General features: G+C 36.6%; 2 protein-coding genes across 2 annotated transcripts; one reads left to right on the plus strand and one right to left on the minus strand.

Annotated features, from left to right (window-relative positions):
• Positions 1-8,309: 8,309 nt before the first annotated feature.
• LOC119771132 lies at positions 8,310-21,182 on the minus strand. Its single transcript, XM_038266542.1, has 3 exons — positions 21,175-21,182; positions 8,968-9,259; positions 8,310-8,858 (listed from the first exon to the last, which is right to left on the minus strand). The coding sequence occupies exons 1-3, from the start codon at positions 21,180-21,182 to the stop codon at positions 8,346-8,348; spliced, it is 813 nt and encodes a 270-aa protein (XP_038122470.1). The 3' UTR covers positions 8,310-8,345.
• On the plus strand, positions 16,177-22,839 carry LOC6050771 (histone H3.3A). Its single transcript, XM_038264673.1, has 3 exons — positions 16,177-16,275; positions 21,721-22,039; positions 22,109-22,839. Exons 2-3 carry the CDS (start codon positions 21,758-21,760, stop codon positions 22,235-22,237), a joined length of 411 nt encoding a protein of 136 aa, XP_038120601.1. The 5' UTR covers positions 16,177-16,275; positions 21,721-21,757; the 3' UTR covers positions 22,238-22,839.
• The last annotated feature ends 1,894 nt before the right edge of the window (positions 22,840-24,733 follow it).

A 24,733-nucleotide genomic window follows, 5' to 3' on the forward strand; every position in this document is an offset into this window, starting at 1 on the left:
CCTGACCACGCCGGTGGTGGCCGGAAGTCCATTGGTGGCACGACGTTGCAGCGTTTCGGGCGCAAGAAATGATGTAATTTTCTGGGTGGTGCGGGGAGGCAATTTGTCCACCGGAGGTGGGTTTGAGGGGAACATTTTCTACAAGAAGGACATTCTTTTTGAAGAGAGGGCGGGAAAGCGGGCTCGGTGGCGACAGAGTACATCAGATTAAATTAGTGATGCTTCGGAAAACGTGAAGAATGTGGCAGCTAAAAGTGTGCGCCCGGAACCGCACTGTGGAGACATTTTTCCGGAGAAGGAATATTAATTTGGAGCTTGTTAGGGACGGAAGAGGAGAGGTTCAAATTGTTAGAGATTGATGGTAATTAAAAATAGCTTTTCACGCTGGGTTGAGATTCCTATGTCATGTAGCTTTAAATCGTTAATGAATTTAATTTGAATTCATTCAATTTTGAACGTGTAAGATAACCTTATTTTTTTTTTTAAATTGTTTCAATTCAAGCTTTTTTTCAATTCATAGCTTAATTTTATTAATTTTTCCAAGTGTGAATAGAGTTTTCAAACAAGAAAAATACCATGAATTTGGATTGATGAAAACTATGTTTAACCCTCTACTGCCCAAATTTGTTTTTTTCGAAAAAAAAAATTTCTCATCTTCAGGAGGTTATTATGAGCAACTTTTGTTCTACGAAAAACTTTTGTTTCTCTTGTTTTATGTTTTTCTTGTTTAATTTTTAGTATTTCAGTTTGCATTAATCTTGTTTAGTTTATGTTTGTTTTTGGTAGTATTTGGCCTATTCTACCACCTCCTTTCATTACATTTTCCCCTATCAAATTTTTTCATGTTTTTAGTCACTTTTCAATTTTTTGCTTGTTTTTCACATTTTCTGCTATAAAATGGCACCATTATCATTTAAATTGTAACATAATGCGTAGAAGCATAGTCTGGGACACTAGAAAAATTACTGCATACTTCTTTTTACTTAAAATAGATGAAATGTTAGTAAAAAAAACAGCCAAAGTTGACCCCAAAAAAATTACATTTTTAAAAACTTTGGCAAAGTCACATGAAACAAGTTAAACTTCCAACCCATAAATTTTCTAAAATTTTAAGAGTTCTTCTTTCCAATGCTATTTGGGTAATTCTCCGCCAACTCACACAGCAGTTGCCCCGACCCCTCTTCGATTTGCGTGAAACTTTGTCCTAAGGGGTAACTTTTGTCCCTGATCACGAATTCGAGGTCCGTTTTTTGATATCTCGTGACGGAAGGGCGGTACGACCCCTTCCATTTTTGAACATGTGAAAAAAGAGGTGTTTTTCAATAATTTGCAGCCTGAAACGGTGATGAGATAGAAATTTGGTGTCAAAGGGACTTTTATGTAAAATTAGACGCCCGATTTGATGGCGTACTCAAATTCGAAAAAACGTATTTTCATCGAAAAAACACTAAAAAGTTTTAAAAATTCTCCCATTTTCCGTTACTCGACTGTAAAAATTTTGGAACATGTCATTTTATGGGAAATTTAATGTACTTTTCGAATCTACATTGTCCCAGAAGGGTCATTTTTCATCTAGAACAAAATTTTTCATTTTAAAATTTCGTGTTTTCTAACTTTGCAGGGTTATTTTTAGAGTGTAACAATGTTCTACAAAGTTGTAGAGCAGACAATTACAAAATTTTGATATATAGACATAAGGGGTTTGCTAATAAACATCACGAGTTATCGCGATTCTACGAAAAAAAGTTTTGAAAAAGTTGGTCGTCATCGATCATGGCCGTTCATGGTCACCCGCGACAGACACGGACGACGAAACAAAGAGAAACGCAAAAGTAACTTTTTCAAAACTTTTTTCGTAAAATCGCGATAACTCGTGATGTTTATTAGCAAACCCCTTGTCTATATATCAAAATTTTGTAATTGTCTGCTCTACAACTTTGTAGAACATTGTTACACTCTAAAAAATAACAAAGTTAGAAAAACACGAAATTTTAAAATGAAAAATTTTGTTCTAAATGAAAAATGACCCTTCTGGGACAATGTAGATTCGAAAAGTACATTAAATTTCCCATAAAATGACATGTTCCAAAATTTTACAGTCGAGTAACGGAAAATGGGAGAATTAAAACTTTTAGTGTTTTCGATGAAAATACGTTTTCAATTCTGAGTACGCCATCAAATCGGGCGTCTAATTTTACATAAAAGTCGACACAAATTTCTATCTCATCACCGTTTCAGGCTGCAAATTATTGAAAAACACCTTATTTTCGCATGTTCAAAAATGGAAGGGGTCGTACCCCTCCGTCACGAGATATCAAAAAACCTCCGGATCAGGTTCAAAAGTTACCCCTTAGGACAAAGTTTCACGCAAATCGAAGAGGGGTCGGGGCAACTTTTCCCGATTTCGTGTGAGTTGGTAGAGAATTACCCATTTAAAGATCAAAAATTTAATGAAAAATGATTTTTGGCGATTTTTTAAATCCAAGCCCGTTTAAAGGCGGGGTTGGGTTGCAGAGGGTTAATAGCGAAAACAAAACTTAACAGACGAGGTGTTTCTTTTAATTCTCCTTTAAGGTTTTTTTTCTATCCTGTCTGGACCTAATATCGGAATTAAAAGAAACACTTCGTTTATTAAATACAGTCCAGTCTCGATAATCCGAAGGCCCCTGCAAAAATTCACTTCGGATAATCGAATCACGACGAAAATATGTTTTTCTATGTCTTATTTTTTATTGTCAAGCTTTAGTAAATCCAAGATGGCGGTAACGAAATTCTGAAAAAAATAATTTGGTAATTTTTAAGGCTATCAACCATTCAAATTTATCTAAAACGGGGTCGTAGAACTCAAATTTGATATTAAAAATAAGAAAACGAAAAAAAAAACAACAAAAAATTTTTGTTCGTGATTCGATTATACGAAGTCCCATACATACAAACCTTCGGATAACCGAACTTCGGATAATCGAAACATCGGATAATAGAGGCCAAATCGAGGCTTCGGATAATCGAATATGGACTGTATTTTCAGTTCTACATTTTGCTTAAACATACAACCAAAAAAAAATTCAGGTCGATTTAAAATTGATGAACAAATGTTACTTTTCCAATAACATTCAAGATTTTATATTTAAAACAGGCTTTTTGATCTCTTGCAAAATTGTTTATGCTTGAGGAAATAAAATTTTGAAAATAATAAATTAAAAAACTATTAAATCCACAACGTTTGATTAGAGACCGTTAAATTTTTCAGTAATGTTGAATGTTAGACCCATCTGAATTTAAAAAATATTTTTCTCAAAGATATCGGAAAATTTCACGAGTGTTTCATTTTTTATGTTTGACCATTAGTTGCTGAGAAATCTACATTAAAAAATGGAGCGTTGTTTGAGTGAGGCTTAGAAAACTTACATTTTCCTGTTTTTTTTTTCTTCTTTTTTTCTTCAAGCCGCTGTATCTCAGTAAACAGAGATCCAATCGTCAATGTCTCTTTAACAATTTTAAAGCAAATTTTCTGAACAAAAAAAAAACAATAAAAAACGGGGCGCTTTGTCAAAAAAATGTAAAGTACTTTTCGATTACAAATTCAATTTTACATTAAAAAAACAGGTCTCATAAATTTTATGCATGAAATTTCGATTTTTTTCCAAAAATCAAATTGTTTTCAAAAATTCATAACTCGGCAGCAGAATTTTTAACCATATTTCTCTATGGCTCAAAAGTTGCGGCATTTTGACCCCTGAAACATATGAAAAAAATCGAAAATTAAAAGATATGGATTTTCAGAAATTGAGTTTTTGTAAAAAAAAAGTTATTTAAAAAATCGAAAAAAAAATCGTGTACCTATTTTTTCTCAATAGTCTTCAACAATACCTACAACTTTGCCGAAGACACCCAATTGATCAGAAAATTTATTTGAAAATATACAGATTTTCGAATATTTACATACAATTTTGGAATGGACAGCTGCCAAAATTGTATGAAGACTTGTATGGGTAAACCAATGTCACAAAATAGCTTCTTTGGTCAAAGGGAAGGCCCCGATAAAGTTTGGGCCTAAATCAACCGATATCGTAGAGAATTGCTCAGTATCTATTACTTGATATCTACTGAAAACGCTAATTTCGAAGCTAAATTGAATGTTAAATTATTGATATATCAACATTAGGGGCAATCCATAAACCACGTGGACTTTAATCACAATTCTAGTCAGGTAACACATTTTTTAAACATTTGCAAAGATCTTTGCAGTTCTATATTTCAAGACTCTTAAAATATGCCTCGACAATAAAAAAATGGTTTAAAATTAATTGTGACAAATTTTTGGTGTTTAATCATTTCATTCATTTAATCAAACGCATCAATCAATTATTATTAGAGTCATCTGGGTGTGAACTTTTGCACTGCACTAAATGTGTGCGCGTGTAGAGCTGTAAGAAACTTTAAAACACGTGTAAATTGGCTGTGGTGAATACAACATCACCGCGGTGAGTTTTTTTTTTTTTTTTAATTCAAAGTGACCGTTAAATTGTTGATTGATTTGTCCGCGGAGAGATATTTGTAACTCTGAAACGAAATCCTAGTGATATTTAATTTGGGACTAAAGCAGCTAAATATTGCAAGAGAGTATTATCCGCGTACCACCAAACCGAAGTGCGCAACACTTCTGTTGCGCGAAAAAATCTGTTGCGCCGAACAAAAATGCTGTGGTTTGTCGTTAGCGTGTACATCAGCCTGTGGCGCAACAGCTTTGACAGGTTGCGCCCGTAATTTGATTTTTGTCTGCTTTCACAATATGCTGGTTCTAGAGCTTCAAGCAACTGTCAAAATCACCTCGACGAGTTTCTGTTCATTCAAATCAACGTTAATTTTCACTTCGGTCTAATTCCAGGTTTCAAATCTCATAATTGCGAGACAATCTCACAATTTCCGCCTTCAATGTCTAAAATTTTCACCCACCGACGAGTGAAAAAAAAAAAACATTTCTCAAAAAACAACACACACTCCCATCACCAGAGGAAGAGCTCAAACGCACCTCATAAGCTCATAATGTGTAATACGTTTACCTTTTGTCCCACTCTCGTTTTGGCCGGGATTAACTTTTATCAATCCCATCAGATCTAGGCCTCGGCCCCGGCCATTGATATGTGATATTTATTAGCCCCTGTGCCAGATCAAAACTTTCCAAGTTTTTTCTCTTCTTTTTTTTTTTGTTGCTTTTTTGCACCCACGTCCCACGCCAGGTTCATTCATAGGTTTTCAGCGAATAATTTGGAAGGGCGAAGAGGGAGAGAGGGAGGGCTAGTTACAGCTTTTTATACACGTAATTTTTATCCTGATCCTGATCGGTAAAATGATATATTTCCACTTTTTCACTAATTCTTTCATTCCGTTCCGCTACCGGTCGCTTTTGTCGTTACTGGATCCGCCGAGTTTTGAATGACGACAGGGCACCGTAAGATGGCGCGATTTTGAGTGGATGCGCCGCGATGTATGCAAACTTGCTTGGGTAAGCAGTGTACGCGCCTAAAATGATGCAATTTTACAGATCGTCTTTCTAAAGACATGAAATGATGATAAATTTGACACCATTTTACGGTAAAAGTGATCCAATCCAAAACCATTGCAACCTGGGCAAACCACTCCAGGTTTTTTTTTCAACTTTTTTCAAAAAACCGGTAGAAGGACAGTGTGCAGTAAAAAAAAGGTCCAGCAAAACTCGGCCAATTTTGCTGTTGTTGTTTTTATTTGGAGTTCAGTTTCGCCCTCTCTCTCTCTCCATGTTGTTGATATCGTTTTGCAAAATAAATACCCAACATTACGAGGGCTGCTTCACGCCCAACATTCTTTGGCCGAGTGTGTTTTTTTCCGCACACACACCCACCCCCTCGATTCCATACAAAATGTTTGAAGGATTTTTTTTTCTGCGTTCGACCTCAACGCCCAACGCTCGATCTCGGCCGGGGTCTAGATTTCAAAGGATTGATAACGAACGGTGCGAGAGGACAAAGCGAAATTTGTTGATGGAAATGGGAGCTGAGATTTTCAGGGTAATTCATCTCGATTGGGTGTGTTACCTAGGAAGGGACAAAGTGGAGAAATTTTTAACTTTGTTGAACAAGATTGGTGATTACGATTCCTAAAAATATTTACTTAATTTTAAGTTTTTGGTTAAATTATTAATATTATTTAATGAACATTTCCACAAAGTGAAATTTCTGCCCATTACAATTAAGAGGCAGTATTTGTAGATTCTGCTCGGTTTGTTCTAGAGGTCGTATCGAGGTGCTCCGATTTGGATGAAACTTTCAGGGTTTGTTTGTCTATACATGAGATGAACTCTATCAAATATGAGCCCTCTACGACAAAGGGAAGTGGGTTAAAACGGGCATTGATGTTTGAGGTCCAAAACACATGAAAAATCTTAAAATTGCTCGCATTTCCGTAATACTTCATCAATTCCAACTCTCTTAGATGCATTCGAAAGGTATTTTGAAGTTCTTCAAATTGTGCTAAAGACATCCAGGACTGGTTTGACTTTTTCTCATAGCTTTTGAAAATTACTGTTAAAAATGGATTTTTTTAAAACCTAAATAACTTTTGGCAACAGCCTCCAACACCCATACTCCCATAGGTCAAAAGTTAGGAAATTTCATGGACTATAAGCCTACGGTATTAACTTTTTGGCCAATCGCAGTTTTTCTCATAGTTTTACGATTTTTCTAGAACAAACATTTTATAACATTAGTTTTTGCCCTGTAGGCCAAGAAGACGGCACTTTTTGGTCTCAATTTTGTCATATTCGGAATCCTCGGACAATTTTACGTAAGTTAGAAGTATTGAAGTTGTAATTTAGATTGAAAAAATAATTAAATAAAACATTTTTGAAAAAAGAAATAGATCTTATTTACCCTATGATCAATACGTCAAATGCTGTATCAAGTAGGCGAAAACTTGTTTTACCCCTAATCCGACAAAATGCTAAACAATATTTTAATTAATTCTAAATGGCATTTTTTCCAATCAAATTCATGTAAATGTAAATGTAAAATTTTCTGAGGATTCCGAATATGACAAAATTGAAACCAAAAAGTGCCGCTATGGAGGCCTACAGGGCAAAAACTAACGTTGTTAAATGTTTGTTCTAGAAAAATCGTAAAACTATGAGAAAAACTGCGATTGGCCAAAAAGTTAATACCGTAGGCTTATAGTCCATGAAATTCCCTAACTTATGACCTATGGGAGTATGGGTGTTGGAGGCTGTTGCCAAAAGTTATGAAGGTTTTAAAAAAATCCATTTTTAACAGCAATTTGCAAAAGCTATGAGAAAAAGTGAAACCAATCCTGGATGTCTATAACACATTTTGAAGGGCTTCAAAAGTCCATTCGAATGCATCTAAGAGAGTTGGAATTGATGAAGTTTTACGGAAATGAGAGTAATTTTATGATTTTTCATGTTTTTTGGACCTCAAACTTCAATACCCGTTTTACCCCACTTCCCTTTGTCGTAGAGGGCTCACATTTGGCATGAGATTATCTCATGTATAGACAAACAAACCCTGAAAGTTTCATCTAAATCGAAGCACCTCGATACGACCTGTTTCACATCGGTGAAAAACTCGCTCTTAAAGAGCAAAAGCAAAAAAACGGGGTCTCAAAAAGCACGTTCTCCTTGATTTTTTCAAAAGCATTTAGACATGGGAATTGTCTTTCTCAAAAATTTGTATGGAGAATTAGGGCGATTCGTCGCACAAAAATGCTCACCCCTAATGCATACACCCACTGTAACAGCAAGTAAAATTTTTTGTTTGTAAATAAACATTGGCCTATTCACATTGTCTTGCTTGAGTTCGCTAGAAATTCAGGAGGAAATCCGCCAGATGGCTGATGAAAGTCCCCAGACACACACCCGAAACAAGCAGAGCAGAAATTCCCACTCAGCGCGTTCCGTTTGAATTCCGTTTAGAATTCCGCTTGAGCGAAAAAAGTTCGATTCGAATTCTAAACAGTGTTCGTTTTAGATTCTAAACCGCATTCCGTTCCAAACGCAACAACCGGTTCCGTTTGAGTTTTCGCCGCAAATCGGTTCAAGCGGAATTTAAACGGAATCGAAACGGAATGGACGGGTTGCTTTTGACAGCTGCTTCTTCTTCTTCTTTTTTCATTCAGGTTTTCTTTTTTTGTTGTGGTTGGACCAAAATTCAACCAAAAATAATTATTTAACTCTTTATTTTCATTTACAGCTGATTTTATTTGATTTAAATATAATTATTCGTAAAATCAAACGCTTCCCAACCCCGGCTCCCCCTTTGTTTTTATTTTTTAAGATTAACAGTAAACATATTGCTTTATAATAGATTGCGATTCAGTACACTCCGTTTCCCCTGTATCGATCGGAACTTCTTCATCGTTGGATTCCAGGACCGTGAACCTTGACCTTTGTGTACCGGTGGTGCTAGCGCCACTGCTCTACCCGGAGGACTCTCCGACAGCGACGAAATAATCTTAGCAACATCCTGCGCTGATATCTTCCGGCCACCAACCTTCAGCATGTGGTTCCTGCAGTCCTCGAGCGAGGCCGTAAACGTGTAGCCGATCTCCACGACCAGACTGCCCCAGGCAGTGTCTATTACGGACGACCGCAGCAGTGACTGGGAGTTGACTCTGACCGCTTCGACCGAAACCGGTACACCGGTACACGCTCGCGGGGAAAGTCCCGACACAGCTGCTGCACAAAGCGCGCTTACGTCGAGTCGGCGAGTCCGAATTCCGGGGTGACGTCGTTGAGACTTCCCTCCTGGCTGGATTGGCTTGGTTCTGCAAAAGAAAGCCGACTCACGGCGAAGGACGCTCTCGTGAATCTAAAAAAGAAAGAAAACTCCAGATTAATCCAGTCCAACTTCAACATAGTAGAATCTTGCGATGCCTGCCGGGCCGGCAAAATTTTCAAAAAGCGAACAAAGTACGTACTTGGCGTGCTTCTGGAAGAGGATTTCCTCGGGGGCAAACAAGGCCGCGGCACGGACTCCGGCGGCAGCCAAACCATTCAGCTTCGGGGTTTGGCTCGACACGTTCCACGATCGGAACGGGCTTCAGCTTCCCCAACGTGGCCAAACCCACCGAGGGCAGTAAGCCGGACGAAAAGGCTACCGCCGATGACGAGGACAAACCGTCCAAGATGAAGTTCACGACGGTCAAGGAAAAGGCAGCATCTTCTTCAAATTTTCTAGCACACACTTTGACATGTTTGACATTTGTCACACTCACACATTAAAAGAAAAACCGCTTCGGCGAAACGCGGCGAAATGTCACCGAAGTTCGGCCGTACACCAGTAGGTGTCGCTAATGTGCCAAATGGCTCAAACGGAATCGAAACGGAGTCCAACCGGAGATTCCGTTTAGAAAATTTCGAAACATTTTCGAAGCGGAATTCGAAGCGGAATGAACCCGTCATGCGGAAAACGGTTTGATTGCTTTTGTTTTTGATTGATTGATTGATTGATTGATTTGTTTTTATTTTTTACTTTGTAAATAAAAAGTTTTAAACCTTAGAAAACACTCAGGCATTTTTTCTGGTTGAATACTAATTCAACCAAAACAAGAAAAGAAAACCAGAATGAAAAAAGAAGAAGAAGAAGCAGCTGCCAAAAACAACCCGTCCATTCCGTTTCGATTCCGTTTGAATTCCGCTTAAACCGATTTGCGGCGAAAACTCAAACGGAACCGGTTGTTGCGTTTGAAACGGAATGCGGTTTAGAATCTAAAACGAACACTGTTTAGAATTCGAATCGAACTTTTTTCGCTCAAGCGGAATTCTAAACGGAATTCAAACGGAACGAGCTGAGTGGGTGGGAATGAAAACCTATCCAAGACACACTCCCTTGTTTGAAAGTGTTCTAAAGCAGGGGTGACTAAAGTCTACCTTTTTTGTTAATCAAGAAAATATTCAGAAACATAATATGACACATTCCGCCGTGACGTTGCAACGCTTTGACTTTTCTTTTTTCAGTATTTCGGCTGTAACTCAAAAATTACATTGAAAAGGTATATATGTTATTACAGATTCGGAAAGTACATTAAATTTCCTATAAGAAACAATGATGAAACATTATTTTAAGCGAATATTCTATTTTTGAGAGAGGGATATGTAGCGTGACGTTGCAACGCGTGACTTTTTCTCAATCCTAACCCAATTCTTGTTTCGCCATTAACTCTGATCTGTTAAACGGCAAATTTGGAGTTCTTCTTCCATTTTTAGTGTAAAATTGGCAAACAAATCGAATGCAGTCATTAGTTTTTCGAAAAAATCAAACCTCGATTTTTGAAGACCGCTTACATTTCGTGACGTTGCAACGCTCTGTTTTTGAAAACAGGGTTTTTCGTTGCGTTGCAACGTCACGAAATTATAGTTTCAAAATAAATCATAGTTTTTGTTAGGCTGAACAACTGTAGGTTAAGATTTGATTATAAGACATTAATAGACAGTACAAGAACATGTGAATTGATTGGCCTGCCCATGTTAGACCCCCCCCCCCCCCCTCCCCATATTCTGCTTTCACAGTTGCAGTACGATTTACGAAATTTTCCAAAGGGTTTTCAAAATGTTTTTTTTTGTATTATTCCATTATCACGAAGGAAACCCCCCCCCCTCTCCCGTCCTCTATCTATGTAACGGGACGTCCATGCATTACGTAACGGCGTAATATCAAGGGGGAGGGAGTAGGGTTCGAGGATTTATACAAAAAAAGTGTATCGGAAATGTATTTCCAGGGGTTGGGGGGGGGGTCTAAAAATATAAATGTGTTGGTACGTAATGCAAGAACGCTCCCTTAATATTTTAATGGTTTTGGGCAACTTACAAAACACGTGGAAGTTTTAGAAGGGAGGTGAGGAGCTTCAATTTTTCAGGAGGGCTTATTTTGAATTTATAAATAAAGTGCCCATATCGTTTGTTCATGGCCCCTAAGGGGTGATCTGCAAACAACGTAACTTATTTTGTTGACTTTTGTGCTTTTTATATTAAATTTGAGGAAATAATATAACTGTTTAACTGCGCAACATAACATTTTTAATTGTGAACAACAAAACGTTGCATACAACTTATTTAAGTAAGGGTTCGTCCAACAACAGAGTGACAAGTTTGTGAAAAAAAAAAAACAATCGAATCACGTGATTTTTATTGTTTAATGAATTTCATTGTAATTTGACATACATAAGGGTGTGGGATGAAAAAAATCATTGCGTTGTATTAGAATGAACCCTCACGTAAATCAGTTTATCATAAAGGGGCCATCCAGTAACCACGTGATTACTTTTTTGAAAGTTTTAGAATTTTTCCCCCTTGTGAACCTCGGTGTATTTTGATTTGTTCAACAAGTTTCATAAAATACTTTTTTTTCGAGTTGCATCAAACTTAAATGACGGAATTTGTGAATGGCCCATGTTCAATTCTTCTGTAAATATGCTCGGAAACATTATATAACAAATATATAATATTTAGTACCCTTTTATCTTCAACAACCAACTACGCATACACCTTTTTTGCCATGTGACCAATATGATTTAAAATTTCGTGACGTTGCAACGCAAACTTAAACCTGTTGTAACTTTGGATCTAGACAACCAATTAAGTCGTTCTAGATTGCATTTGAAAGCTCTTTCCAAGTACAAAGAGCATCCGAAATATCAAAATGATTGAATGTTTAGTTTTTTGTTGACATAAACAAATGTCCCTTTTTCGTGACGTTGCAACGCAATAAAATGGTAAACTTACACTAGTTTGAAAAAATACTTAACTTAAGATAAACTGCAAACCCATGACATTTCCGTTTAGTACAATTAAAAACCTACAAAATGCAATCAAAAGAATATTTTTTGGATTTTATTTCGCTGAAAACCAGGAGTTTTTAGAAAAATGTTTTAAAACGATGATTTTATCACGAATTGATGCATAACCTAACCAACTTGTACAAAATGATATTCAAATGATCAATTAATGAAAACCATGATTTTTGAAGCTTCAAGTAGTCTAGAATCGAGGAAAAATATCCAAATAGCTCATACACACTTTTCAAAATTTCATCCTAAGGTGTACATTGCCGGAGAATGTGTCAAATTTTTTTTTTTATAAATATTTTTTCACATTTGCCCCGCAATCAAAATATTGGGCACCCCTGTTCTAAAGTGTTCGAAAACCTAGTCGAGACAAGCACCACTTCTACCCAGTGAGAATTTTAGCTCGAGCTTCGAGTCGAATAAGGCTAGATCTCGAGCTTTTTTTGCGTATTAGAGGGTGACGATTCTCAAGATATTCTGTTTAACGCAGCCCTCTGTCACGACGGCCATGTTTATGAAACCTAAATATTCGACGCGAACATGAAAACAACAAACAAGATGAAGAACGCATTTGCTGTCAAAACTTGAAAATAAACAAACCGCGTGGTAAACAAAGGTATAATTTCATAATGTTGAAATGATTTCCATGAAAAAATAACGACACGGGATGGATTTCCAAACACCAGTTCGCGAAGGACCCTACCCGCCAGAGACTATGGATAAATGCCCCGCGAAGTAGCGATGAAGACGGTTTTGCAAGTTCAAAGTTCAGATTTATTTGGACCACTTCGCGATGAACTTCTTGTGAGTCCACAAAAGGTCGGATCCTACACAAGCACGCGATTCCTTCGATTCCCTGTGCGAGTCGACAGCGGGAGTGGGCCAATCCTCGGAGAATGTTATCGAAGGATGCTCGGAAAGAACAGCTCCGCCACAATCACCGGAATCACGGATGTTCCTGCACTTGGTCGGTTACTCCCTGCCGGAGATTGCAGCGAGTTGTTCGGAAGAATCAACAGCGGGACTTGGCCAGTCCCCGGTCCAGTACTACCCAGCAAATCTTACCGGTCAATCGACAGCAACAGTTTTCATCTTTTTTCGTAGCTGATTTGCACACACAAAAAGTGATGTTTCTTGAAGATTTGGTGTAAACAAACAGACAACACCAATACTGCTACACTCACAGAGCCCACGCAGTAGTATTAGTGAAGAGCCCACGATAAACAACGTGGGCTCGTCACTAATACTACTACGTGGGCTCTTCGAGGTTTTGGTGACTGTCAAACGTTCTAGCCATTTACAGTGGTGCCAGAGGGTTGGTTTAACGGGAATCGAGAGTTGAATTTTGCCGTTTCCCGGGATTTGCCGGAACCCGGGAGTTTTAGTTTTTTACAAAAAGAAAATTTTTAAAAAAAATCTAGATTTTTTAGACACAATTTTAGTTTTACATAAAAAATATCAATTACTTTGTGGAATATTTGGAATACTTGTTGAAAAAGCTTCTCAAAGCTGCTAGTAAAAGTTTAATTCAATGATTTGGTGGATTGTCAGTGAATTATTTTGTTGTTCGATTCTAAGTTCTCACTGGATTATTTTTCCTGAGTTTAAAGTGTCTGTGTCATCTTTTTATTTGTTTTTGTTTGAATATTTGCAAGATTGGGATTTTAGCTATGAGACAAATAAGGATTCCAAGCAACATCTAAAACTTTTTTAAAATTCAGACAAGATATTTATGATTGTCCAATCACAATCCATGATTTCTCAGCTCAAAACATAAAAAAGTTGTTTTTTTTTCGTTCTCAATTTAATTAATGTAAAGGAATTAGTATACATACAAGGAAAATTGAACTGAATACTTCCAATTGCCAATATTACGTTCCCAAAAATTATAAATATGCCAGAGTTTTACTAAAATAACAAAAGTTAGTTGCCTCCAAATTTTTAAATAATATTGAACAAGAGATCAATATCTAAGTGGTGACTGCTGTTTTTTTTATGGTCGTGTCATAAATTACAAATATTGGGATTTTTTACAAGTTTAATTGGGTCCTAAAATGAAGCTTAGATTGCTGATATTATTGTTTACAGCGATAAAGCTTATTTTTCTGAGTACAATGACCCTTTGTACGAGCACAAAGAGTTTAAAATGGATTTTTAAATCAATTTTGAAAAATTAACCTCGCGGTCCTTCTTGACAGAAAAGCTCCTACTTGACAGCTCGTTCCAAGGGGACCATAGTTGATCCATCGAAAAAATGTTGTCTTGTCAAAAAAAATTTTTGCATTAAAATGAAAAAAAGTGATCAGAAATGGTTTTTAATCGTGTTTTTTACCGTTGTACATAAAAATTGACATAGGACTTTAGTACCCAATTTAAGAGCGAGTCCACGAACAGGGCATACCCCTTTGTATGGGACGACGTTTGGACCTCACCAATCTTCCTGAAATTTTCAGGGGTTGTTTGTACATATAAAACGGGAAGTGGGGCAAATCGGGACATAAAGTTTGAAGGTTCAAAAATGTCAAAAATCTTAAAAAGACAATAACTTAGGCAAAATTCAATTAAATTTCAAAACTCAAAATGCATCTGAAAGGGCTTTAAAAATGCAACAAAATGCAGGGATATGCATCCCAATTGGTGAAAAAATAGCATAATTTTCAAACTAAAATAAAAAAGTGTTCCATTCAGATATTAACTCGGTTCGACCTGGAGCTTGTAGGGGACATCTGGGACTACCATCTGAGACAGAGAACGCTTTGGGTAAGGCAGTTTAACATATTAAATAGACGCTTTTATTTTGTGAATTTTTTTATTGTAAATTTTTGCTTGGGGTCCCCTTAGATCAAATTTTCCGGTGATAATTTCATCATATTCGTGTTCTTGAGACAATTTCACAATAGAAACATGCATAAAAAGGTTCATTTTCATACATTTTAACCCTTTAAAAAATGAAAGTAAAAAAAAATTAAGAAGCTGATATTTTTCTGATGTTATCAAGTATCCTTGGAAACGAACTTGACTTTCAATAAATGTGAATCGAAGATATATCACAAATTAAAGCTTAATTTTAGGAGCAAAATATCAACTTTCTATGATTTTTTTTAACAAATCGACGTCAACATTTCAAAAAGCATCATGTACAAACCATGCTTTTTAAGAAAAACGCATTTGAATGTTTAGCATCTTTTTTCAATTCCCATTTTAATATAAAAGCAAAATAAGAGGTTCTAATGATAACAAACGATGAAAAACGTTGCTTTTATTGATACTTGATCATCCAAATTCAATAAAACATTATTTCCGTAATTTTATTTGAGAAAAACAAACATAACTTCTTTTGAAATCACCAACGTCTATATCACCCTGCTGTCATTGAGGGGGACGCTTTTTTATGATTCGGTTTTCTTCGCCGAATGTACATGGCGCTTAGTTCATGTTGTTTTTTTTTCGTCACGAGGTTCATGTAGTCTTTTGTTTGACAGGTTGACAAGGCTATATAAACAGGGACTGCTGATGGCAGAGATTTTGTTTATGTTACTTTATTTAAAATCATGATTAAACAGACTTTACTGAAGTAACTTTTGCTCATTTTTGGTGGAGAGGTAGCTTATTAGGAGTACTTTCAGAATATGCAAAAACCCAGAAAGTGTCAAAATGTACATGATGCCTTTTGAAATGTTACCGTCGAAATGCCGATCTGTAAACTGTTTCGAATATGAGGGATGACTGTACTCGATTAAATGCTTGGTCTGTGCGATCTATCAAAAAAAATCTGTACTTGTGACAAGCCTGCCTGGCACCACTGCCTTCAACAAAGCTTTCGCGACCTGTCAAACTCAACGTTTGTCTGTGTTGGTGAAGCTTTGATGGCGCGCCAGAAACAGGAACCAACACGACTGCGTCGCGCCGCGATCAGGGTTGCCACAAATACAGATTTATCTGTATTTTACAGATTTTTGAGGTGATGAGGTCATACAGAATCTGTATATAAAGAAATACAGATTTTAAGAAAAACATATATAAAAAAAAAACATTTATATCTGTATATAAAGAAATACAGATTTTAAGAAAAACATACAGATATACAGATTTTCCAGATTTTTTATAAAAATCAAATAATTTTAATTCTTTAAATATTTTTTTTTTCAATTGCTGGATGAGCCCAAACATTAAATTTTAGATTGTATAACATTTTTATGCATTAAAAAACAATTAAGAATATTTTGTTTTTTGAAAAATGTATAAAAATGTCAATACAGATTCCAAATACAGATTTTCGTCCCCCTGATACAGATATATAGATTTTTGACCCTCAAAAATACAGAATCAAATGTGGCAACCCTGGCCGCGATCCAAGCAATCATTGAGTAAAGTGAACTCTGTGTCAGTGGACGTGCCCGAACTTTTGCTCGTCGTCTTGGATTAGTAAGCTTCAAAGAGGAGGTAAGTTTGTGTGATTAGTGGGCTGTGTGGGGGGAAGGGTTTAGAAATTTTCGGGAAAAACAGTGCAAAATTTGTTACTTTTTTGGGAGAAAGTGTGAAATTGCGTGAGATTTCGGTAAAGTGCACGGAAATATTGTGTTTTTGTGGTGAAAAGTGTCTGGTGAGCTGCCAGCACAAATTTTGATCTGTGCTCCATCGAATTCTCCCGACATTCGTTGCGACGCCATTTTGTAGCATTGTTTTCTGGCCTCTCTATTTTTCTTGGGTTTGCGCGGCTGACGTTTCGCGGCCTCAAATTCGCGCAAAAATCGCAGCAATCGCGAAATTTCCTGTAAACAATCGCATTTGGGAATGTTTGTTTTGATTTTGAGACTTTTTCCCGAAATTTGACGATTTTCAAAAACCGTAAGTGCTCGCGTGGACTTGCTACAAAGAATCTTAACTTTTTTTCAGTAGAGTCTTTGGAAAACGGGGCGAAGGCCGAGCCACACTGCGCGCACACACACACACACCGACTGACTTCCCCTTCTTCTTTTTCCCCCTTTCCCTCTCTTGATGTTTGTGCTGCTCATCAGTCAGTGCCTGCTTTGGTTGCGCCTTTTTCAATTTCAATCACCAAATCGGCTTGCAAGTGAGTGAGTGACTAATGTCACCCTGTTTTGTCTGGTGGGGGGAAATGTCTGGCTGTCTGTCGGACAGAATTTTTAATGATGATGAGAGTCGATTTTTCCCACGGGGCGGTTGTTCACCCGATTTTTGATTGAGGATTACATTTGTGGCGGGAAAATCGCGCCGCAGAGACACAGGTTATGTTTTGCAAGTGTTTGTGCAAGGAGGGAGGAAAAAATAATAATGGAAACAGGTTTATCGATTATTTTGTGTTTGGAGCTTGTTTTTTTAAGGGTTCGGGTTATCTTCTGGTGGAAGCTGTTTTGGGGATTATTGCGCGTGCGCGCAATGAGGGTTGTAATTTCGCTGGGGTCCAGAATTATTGTTAGAATAGGTGTTGTAAAACAAAATTGAATGTTCATAATTTTTTGCCTTAGCTATTTTGAACGGAATATTTCTGTACAATAGGGTCTTTAAGCCTTATGTAAATTTTATATACAACGGTAAAAAAACACGATTAAAAACCATTTCTGATCAATTTTTCCATTTTTATGGCAAAAAATAGACAAGACAACATCTTACGATGAATCCACTATGGTCCCCTTGGAACGAGCTGTCAAGTAGGATTCTTTCGGTCAAGATGGGCCGCGAAGTAATTTTTTTTAAATTGAATTAAAAATCAATTTTAAATCCTTTGCGGTCGAAAAATAAAAATAACGAGGAATGGCATTTTATCGAGACTTTGAATTTCGTATTTTTTTTTTTTTTTTGCTTAAATTTATTCATGCATTTACTGAGTAAAAGAAGTCATTTTGTATCGGTAGATTGTACACAAATCGGTATCGGTTTGTTGTCTTGATGGTCGCAACGCTTGCTCAGAGCGTATCCTAGATCATTTACCTTCCCAAAAACCGTCCAACTTCAAGCGAAACTTACTTGGGGACACCGTGGAGATTTTCCCATGCCCTCTTAAGAAAGTGGAGCAATCCCTTTTCTTGGGCTTAGACAATCATTTCATTACATGGCGAAATCCAGTCTGCAATCCAATAAAATCACCGCCCCCTAGCGAAGCTGAGCGAAATCTTTATCGGATTGTTGTCTTGGGCAAAGTTTTAAATTACGATTAGGACTTTTCAGAAAAATGTAAGTATCCAGATTTTTATGCGAAGATGGCGTTAGGAATGGTGCACGCCCGCAATGTCAAAATCGCGCAGTGGTACCAACATTAGAAAAAAAATGTGCCATGGTACACTTTTTTGTAATGTTGATAACACTGCATAATTTGACAATTGGGTACTAAAGCCCTATGTCAATTTTTATGTACAACGGTAAAAAACACGATTAAAAACTATTTCTAATCACTTTTTTTCATTTTAACGCAAAATTTTTTTTTGACAAGACAACATTTTTTCGATGGATCTACTATGGTCCCCTTGTCAAGTAGGAGCTTTTCTGTCAAGAAGGACCGCGCGGTTAATTTTTCAAAATTGATTTAAAAATCCATTTTCAACTCTTTGTGGTCGTACAAAGGGTCATTGTACTCAGAAAAGTAAGCTTTATCGCTGTAAACAATAATATCAGCAATCTAAGCTTCATTTTAGGACCCAATTCGGGCGCCATCTTCGCTTAAAAATCTGGATATGGAAAAATAATCCCGATTTGACTTTTTATCACTAAAAGACGTATTACCAAAATAATTATTTTAAAAAATTGATATTATTTGATATGTTTTACAACAGTTGATTAAAAAAAGTGTTGTCTACCTGTCTAGTCTTAGTCTAGACTAGTTGACGAAACTTTTTGCGGTGCTGGCATTGGAATTTCATAACAAAATTAAAATATTTTTTTAAACGAGCCCAAACATGCAAAATATGATTATCAATGCAGAAAAATTAAGTTCAGATGTCTTTCAGTTAATTAGACTTGTAAAATTTTGTTCTGCCTCCTGGTTTTTCCAACCCCCCTTCAAATAAATAAATTAATAAATTTTTGAAAAATATTTGCAACGGCGTAAGTTACCGTACTCAAAATACCGTATTTTTTCGAAAATACTCAAATTTTGATAAATCTCAACAAAGATATCAAACGAAGCGAAATTATGTAAGCATTTTCACTTTATAATGTTTTTGCCTTCCTCACCTTACTGAGGAAAGGCTATAAAATCACTCGAAAACTGAACTTCTCAATTAGACCTCCTAGACCCACCTTCATGTATACCTATCGACTCAGAATCGAATTCTGAGCAAATGTCTGTGTGTGTGGTAGGATGTTGATCAAAAAATTGTCACTCGATTATCTCGACATTGGGTGAACCGATTTTGTCCGTTTTGGCGTCATTTGATCCGTTTTGGGGTCTCATAAGTCGGTATTAAAAATTATGCAGTTAATTTAAGTACTTCATAAGTTATGCTAAAAAAACGATTTTAGCATAAGTCCGGAAGATTTTAAAAAGGGTGGTTTTTATAAGAAAACCCGGCATAATATACATTTTCAGAAAGGTATTTAAAAGACCTTTCCAGCGTGTCCAAGACATTGAAGATCTGACAAATCTATTAAAAGTTATAAGCACTTAAGTGTTATTTACGCACTTTTTGCATTTTGGATAGCACCTTTTAAATGTGAGGAAGGCGCCAACCACCTAAGGGTGGATTAAATAAGGTTTTTTTTTGTAAGATACTCAAATTTTCACAAAATATCGTACTTTTCCAAAAATATCCTATTTTCCAAAAAAAAAACGCTTTTGCTTTTTTATTTTAGCTATTTTGAGAAATGCAAAAATTCCGTATTTTTTCGAAATTACGAAAATTTTGTCATTCGCCATATGGGTATCTAACAAAGTATAAAACGAAGCAAAATTTTGTAGAAATTTCCTTTTTATTTGAGTTTCTTTTGTAAAATACAAAAATTTTCACAAAATACTTTATTTTTAATGAAAAAAACGGTATGTTGAAAATATGTTTTTTTTTAATATGGAATTCAAGTATTTTAGTAAAGAATCTGTAATTAAGTGAAAAAACATGCAAAATTCCGCATTGTTGAATACCCACATTACATTTTTATAAAAAAATAAGTTTTAGATGCTAAATATTACGACGATAATTTTATCGATTAACAACTTTAAAAATTAGTTACCGGAGCTATTAAAAATAGTGATTTTTGGGAAAAAAATCTTAAATTTTGTCAAGCAAAATTTCAAAAACTATTTTAAAATGTTAAATCAATTTTGTACTTCAACATTAAATTACAATTTTATTTTTTTTTTATAAAGTGCATCGTATTAAAGTTATAGGATTTTCGGGTGAAATTTTTTGAAAAATGTTAGGTTTTTTGTATATTAAAAATACTTTTCCAAGGAAAAGCACCCCTGCAAATAATATTTGCGAAAAGCCGAGAAATATCCCACCGTCAGTGGGGGTGACTATGGGTCAAAAAACGATACGCCTCTCGTAATTTCTTAATAAAAAAAAAAACAATTTAAATAACATCGAAAATCTTTCAACGTTGATTTGTTCTTAGATAGTTTACTAACATTTTCTCAAAATGTGATGGATTATGATGAACACTACCTTAAATGCCAATAGTTTGAAAATTGACCCAATCTCACCCCTTAGAGGGGATGACATTGGGTCAAATGAAACTAAAATGATGCTCAAATACAAAGATATGGTGAAAACAAGTCATCCCACAGTGTTTCTTGTTCGAGGGAATTGTATTGCACGCTACAATGTTTGAAGTGGAGATTTTCAAATATTTGGGTAGTTTTCGAGCAATTCTAACAAAATTATTAGAAAAATAATTTTTCGAGAGGTCATTTTTGGCCAAAAACGTTCCCCAACTTTAGACAGCTGCCAAAATAACAGGATTTGTTCTAGGAACAAGAGTTTTCCAACGAAGTCATCTTAAGATGTCCCCTACACAACCCTTTTAACAGAATTCAGTTACATTGAGAAGAACCTGAGAAATGGTAAAATCCGTAAAAAATCACTTTGACCCAATCTTACCCCCAGACCCAATGTCACCCCCACTGACGGTATGTCCCGCATATAATTTTCATTATTTTCTTTTTTTTATTTTTTTAATGAATAAAAAACACTTTTGACTGGCGATAAGGGACCATCCAAAAACCACGTAGACACTATTTTGGTAATCTCAAACCTTAAGCACTTGAAAATTTCGACCTTTTTCTGTGATAAGTGACAGAACACTCCAATCGTCTTCACCACGACTTTTGACATTCTACTTTCGTTTGTTTCACTCACAAACAAATGAGTGCTACGCAAAGTCACTCACACAGTCATTGACTTCCCTCTATAGAAATACATTCGCTCAGAGAACGGTCGTTTGACATTCTACCGAGATTCCGACCATCTCTCCCATGATCGCATTCAGATGACTTCTGTCACCACGCCGCAAACACAATGGAAGAGAGAAACGAAAAACGAGAGAAAGGGTACGTTGTCCGTTCGTTTTTAAAACATTGGTCGGAACTTCTGCAGATGAAAGCAGGAATCCGAGGTAGGGTGTTTCCTCAGTCGTTCGCTGTGAGTTGTGGATTGCCTGCTTCTCTTCTGAAGGTTCGACGGGGTGGGAGTGCTTATTTATTTCTCGTCGTTCCATACCTTTAGTGACGCGATGGGAGCAAGGGCGTCTATAAGGAGTGCCCCTTACCTGCTACAAAATTTCCGGCGCTTTTTGTTATTGCAAATACTACCTTCGTTGTCGAAGATAAACGTTTTGAAGCGTTTTCTGGTTCTAACTTTTTTTGCACTGTAAAATTATATGCTAATTGCAACAAAAAGATTTAAACAAATTTTTCTGTCTCTTTTTTTTTAACAGTTAAAAACAAACAAAAACAACAACAGCAGCAGCAGCAATGGCCCGTACTAAGCAGACCGCCCGTAAGTCCACCGGAGGAAAGGCTCCGCGCAAGCAGCTGGCGACCAAGGCCGCCCGTAAGAGCGCCCCGTCCACCGGCGGCGTCAAGAAGCCCCATCGTTACCGCCCCGGTACGGTGGCGCTGCGTGAAATCCGTCGGTACCAGAAGTCGACGGAGCTGCTGATCCGCAAGTTGCCGTTCCAGCGGTTGGTGCGTGAAATCGCCCAGGACTTTAAGACCGATCTGCGCTTCCAGTCGGCCGCCATCGGTGCCCTCCAGGTACGGAAATGCCGGCGTGTGTCTTGAGGAATCGTGATTTTAACCATTTCTTTTGAAACTCCCTTGCAGGAAGCCAGCGAAGCCTACCTGGTCGGTCTGTTTGAAGACACCAACTTGTGCGCGATCCACGCCAAGCGCGTCACAATTATGCCCAAGGACATCCAGCTGGCCCGCCGTATCCGAGGCGAACGTGCTTAAGGTGGTTCCTTCCCCTCCCTCTTTATTTGTCTCCGCCCCTCCTTTTCCCCTCTTCACACGCAAGCATACATTATTAATATTATTATTATTATAATTTTACGACGCGATCAGCATCAAAAAGCAAGCCGAAACCATACAGATTTTCAAGAAAACATTTTTTGAAGCAACTCAACCCAACTCTTTGTTATTTTTCCCTTTCGATGGACTTGCAGTTCCAGAGCGAGCAAAATTTACTGATTCTCTAGGTTTAAAGAAAACAAAACAAAAAAAAATCTTAAGCAAGATGTGAAAGTATAAATTTATTCACAAACCACAGAAGAAAAAAATACAACACTAGATGTTTAAGGTAGCTGATAAGAGGGGCGTGCGAGCGCGTATTCGCACTGTGGCGCGACATTCCAGGACCTCGAAAGAGGTCCGAAGGAAGGTCTTCCTGTCCATCGGAACCCCGCAGCAGAACGATATCGCAACTCAAAAAATAACGCACGCATCCACCACGTACAGATTTGCTAAAACAAAATCGATGGAAAACGGATATGCAATTTATATTTTTTTTTTACAAAGTAAGAAATAAACGTAAATGTTTAGTTGTGTAGAGAAGATCTTTGCCGTTTTATTTTTTTTGTTTCTTCCTTTGTCAATGTATAATCAAAAATAGCGTTTAATTTAAAGGGAATTATTTAGGAGTCGAGTTTTATCTTAACTTCAAAGTTTTCACACAACACATCAGCAGTAATATCACGAATATGAGAACAAACATGTTTCGATTCCATTTCATCATAGCAAGTGAAGTAATAATAATTGGACAACAACAAAACAATCCACATTAGAAAAAGAAACGTGCAGTTGCACCCTCCACACACACTGTCTTGAATGGAACGGTATTACATACATACAAACAAAAAGTTCAATAAATCACACATACATCTAAATTTTAAAAAAGTGAAAAAAGAAAGCTTGTTTCATTAAAAAGTGATGACATTTCCAACAAAAAAAAAAAAAACATGGAGCCGATTTACAAACTAACCCGATTTGGAACCAAGGTGAATTGCTTCTCTGTCAAAGATTTTAACCAAGTTGAGCAATTCTCTGATATTGCGGTCAATCTATTTTTTTTGTATTTTTTAATCCGACTGAATTTTTTTTGGTGCCTTCGGTTTGCCCAAACAAGCCATTTTGCGTCATTAGTTTGTCCATATAATTTCCCATACAAATTTGGCAGCTGTCCATATAAAAATGATATAGGAAAATTCAAAAAATCTGTATCTTTTGAAGAAATTGGTGTCGATTTGGAAGTTCTAAAACAATGATACACGGTAATACAAATTTGATGATTTTTAATTTTACTTTTTGTCACTAAAACTTGATTTGCAAAAAAACACAATTTTTAATTATGTTACAGTCCAGACTCGATTATCCGAAAGCCTCGAAAAAATTTCTCTTGGGATTAATTTCTCTTCGGATAATCGAATCAGGAAAAAAAAATTGAACTGAAACTCAACGTTGATTTGGCTTGTTTCGAATAATTTCCAAAAAGTCAGTTAAAAACTCAAGGCAACCTTTGACAACAGCCAAAAATTTGTTTTGCGGCTGTCATACGGCCATTCTCCTGCGGTCTTATCAGGTTTGTAAGAATACCCATAATAACTTTCGAAAGAGTCAAAATGATTGAAAATATGACAAACGTGTCAAAAGTTGTCAGAAATTAGTTTTTTTATATACCTGACTTGCTTACTCAAAAGCATACTCATTCTCTTTGTTACTACAGGCCTCTTGAAACATCAATTTCCGTTACCACGCAGAGCCAAAGTCGAAAGCAGATATACAGAAGAACTGAATCTTCCAGCGAATACCAAAGCTATAATCGTAAAAACAGGAGCAGAAAAGCTTGAGGTTATGGAAAACCAGAAAGTGATAAGAATTCAAGATCTCTCCAAAACACTTATTAAAGTCTGTAAATGCCCGCTGTGTGGGACTCAATTGAACACCAACCGGTCGCGGTAGAGCTGTCGAATCGACCTGCGTCGAATGGAACGCGTAGAGCGGAGCAGGAGGAGGAAGACCGCGAGAATACGCCGCCGGTTGATCGCGACGCGACGCATATTGTGAACAAATTATTTAGCGGATCAAACTGTACCGAATCAAACATTAGCGAGTAATTGTCACACTATAAACCAACCTTTGTAAATGGTGCGTTCATTCTATTCTAAATTGCATTCAAAATCAACTTTAAAATAAGGCATCTGGCTTAATCCGAGAGAAAGATTAAACTATCGGTCAATTCTTGACTTTTTTTTGATAAGGTCCTATAAACAAATGTAAACATTGAGTGTATCCCTTTCACACCTTATGTCAAAGTCCATCGGAGTAAGCGGGATACACTCAATGTTTACATTTATTTATAGGACCTTATCAAAAAAAAGTCAAGAATTGTTAAATCTGACTTTACAGGCAATCCTGCTTCTAGGTACTTGAAGTTCACGTCCGTGTTAGGGA

This window comes from Culex quinquefasciatus, chromosome 1 (genome assembly GCF_015732765.1).
Source record: "Culex quinquefasciatus strain JHB chromosome 1, VPISU_Cqui_1.0_pri_paternal, whole genome shotgun sequence".
Taxonomy (NCBI): domain Eukaryota; kingdom Metazoa; phylum Arthropoda; class Insecta; order Diptera; family Culicidae; genus Culex; species Culex quinquefasciatus.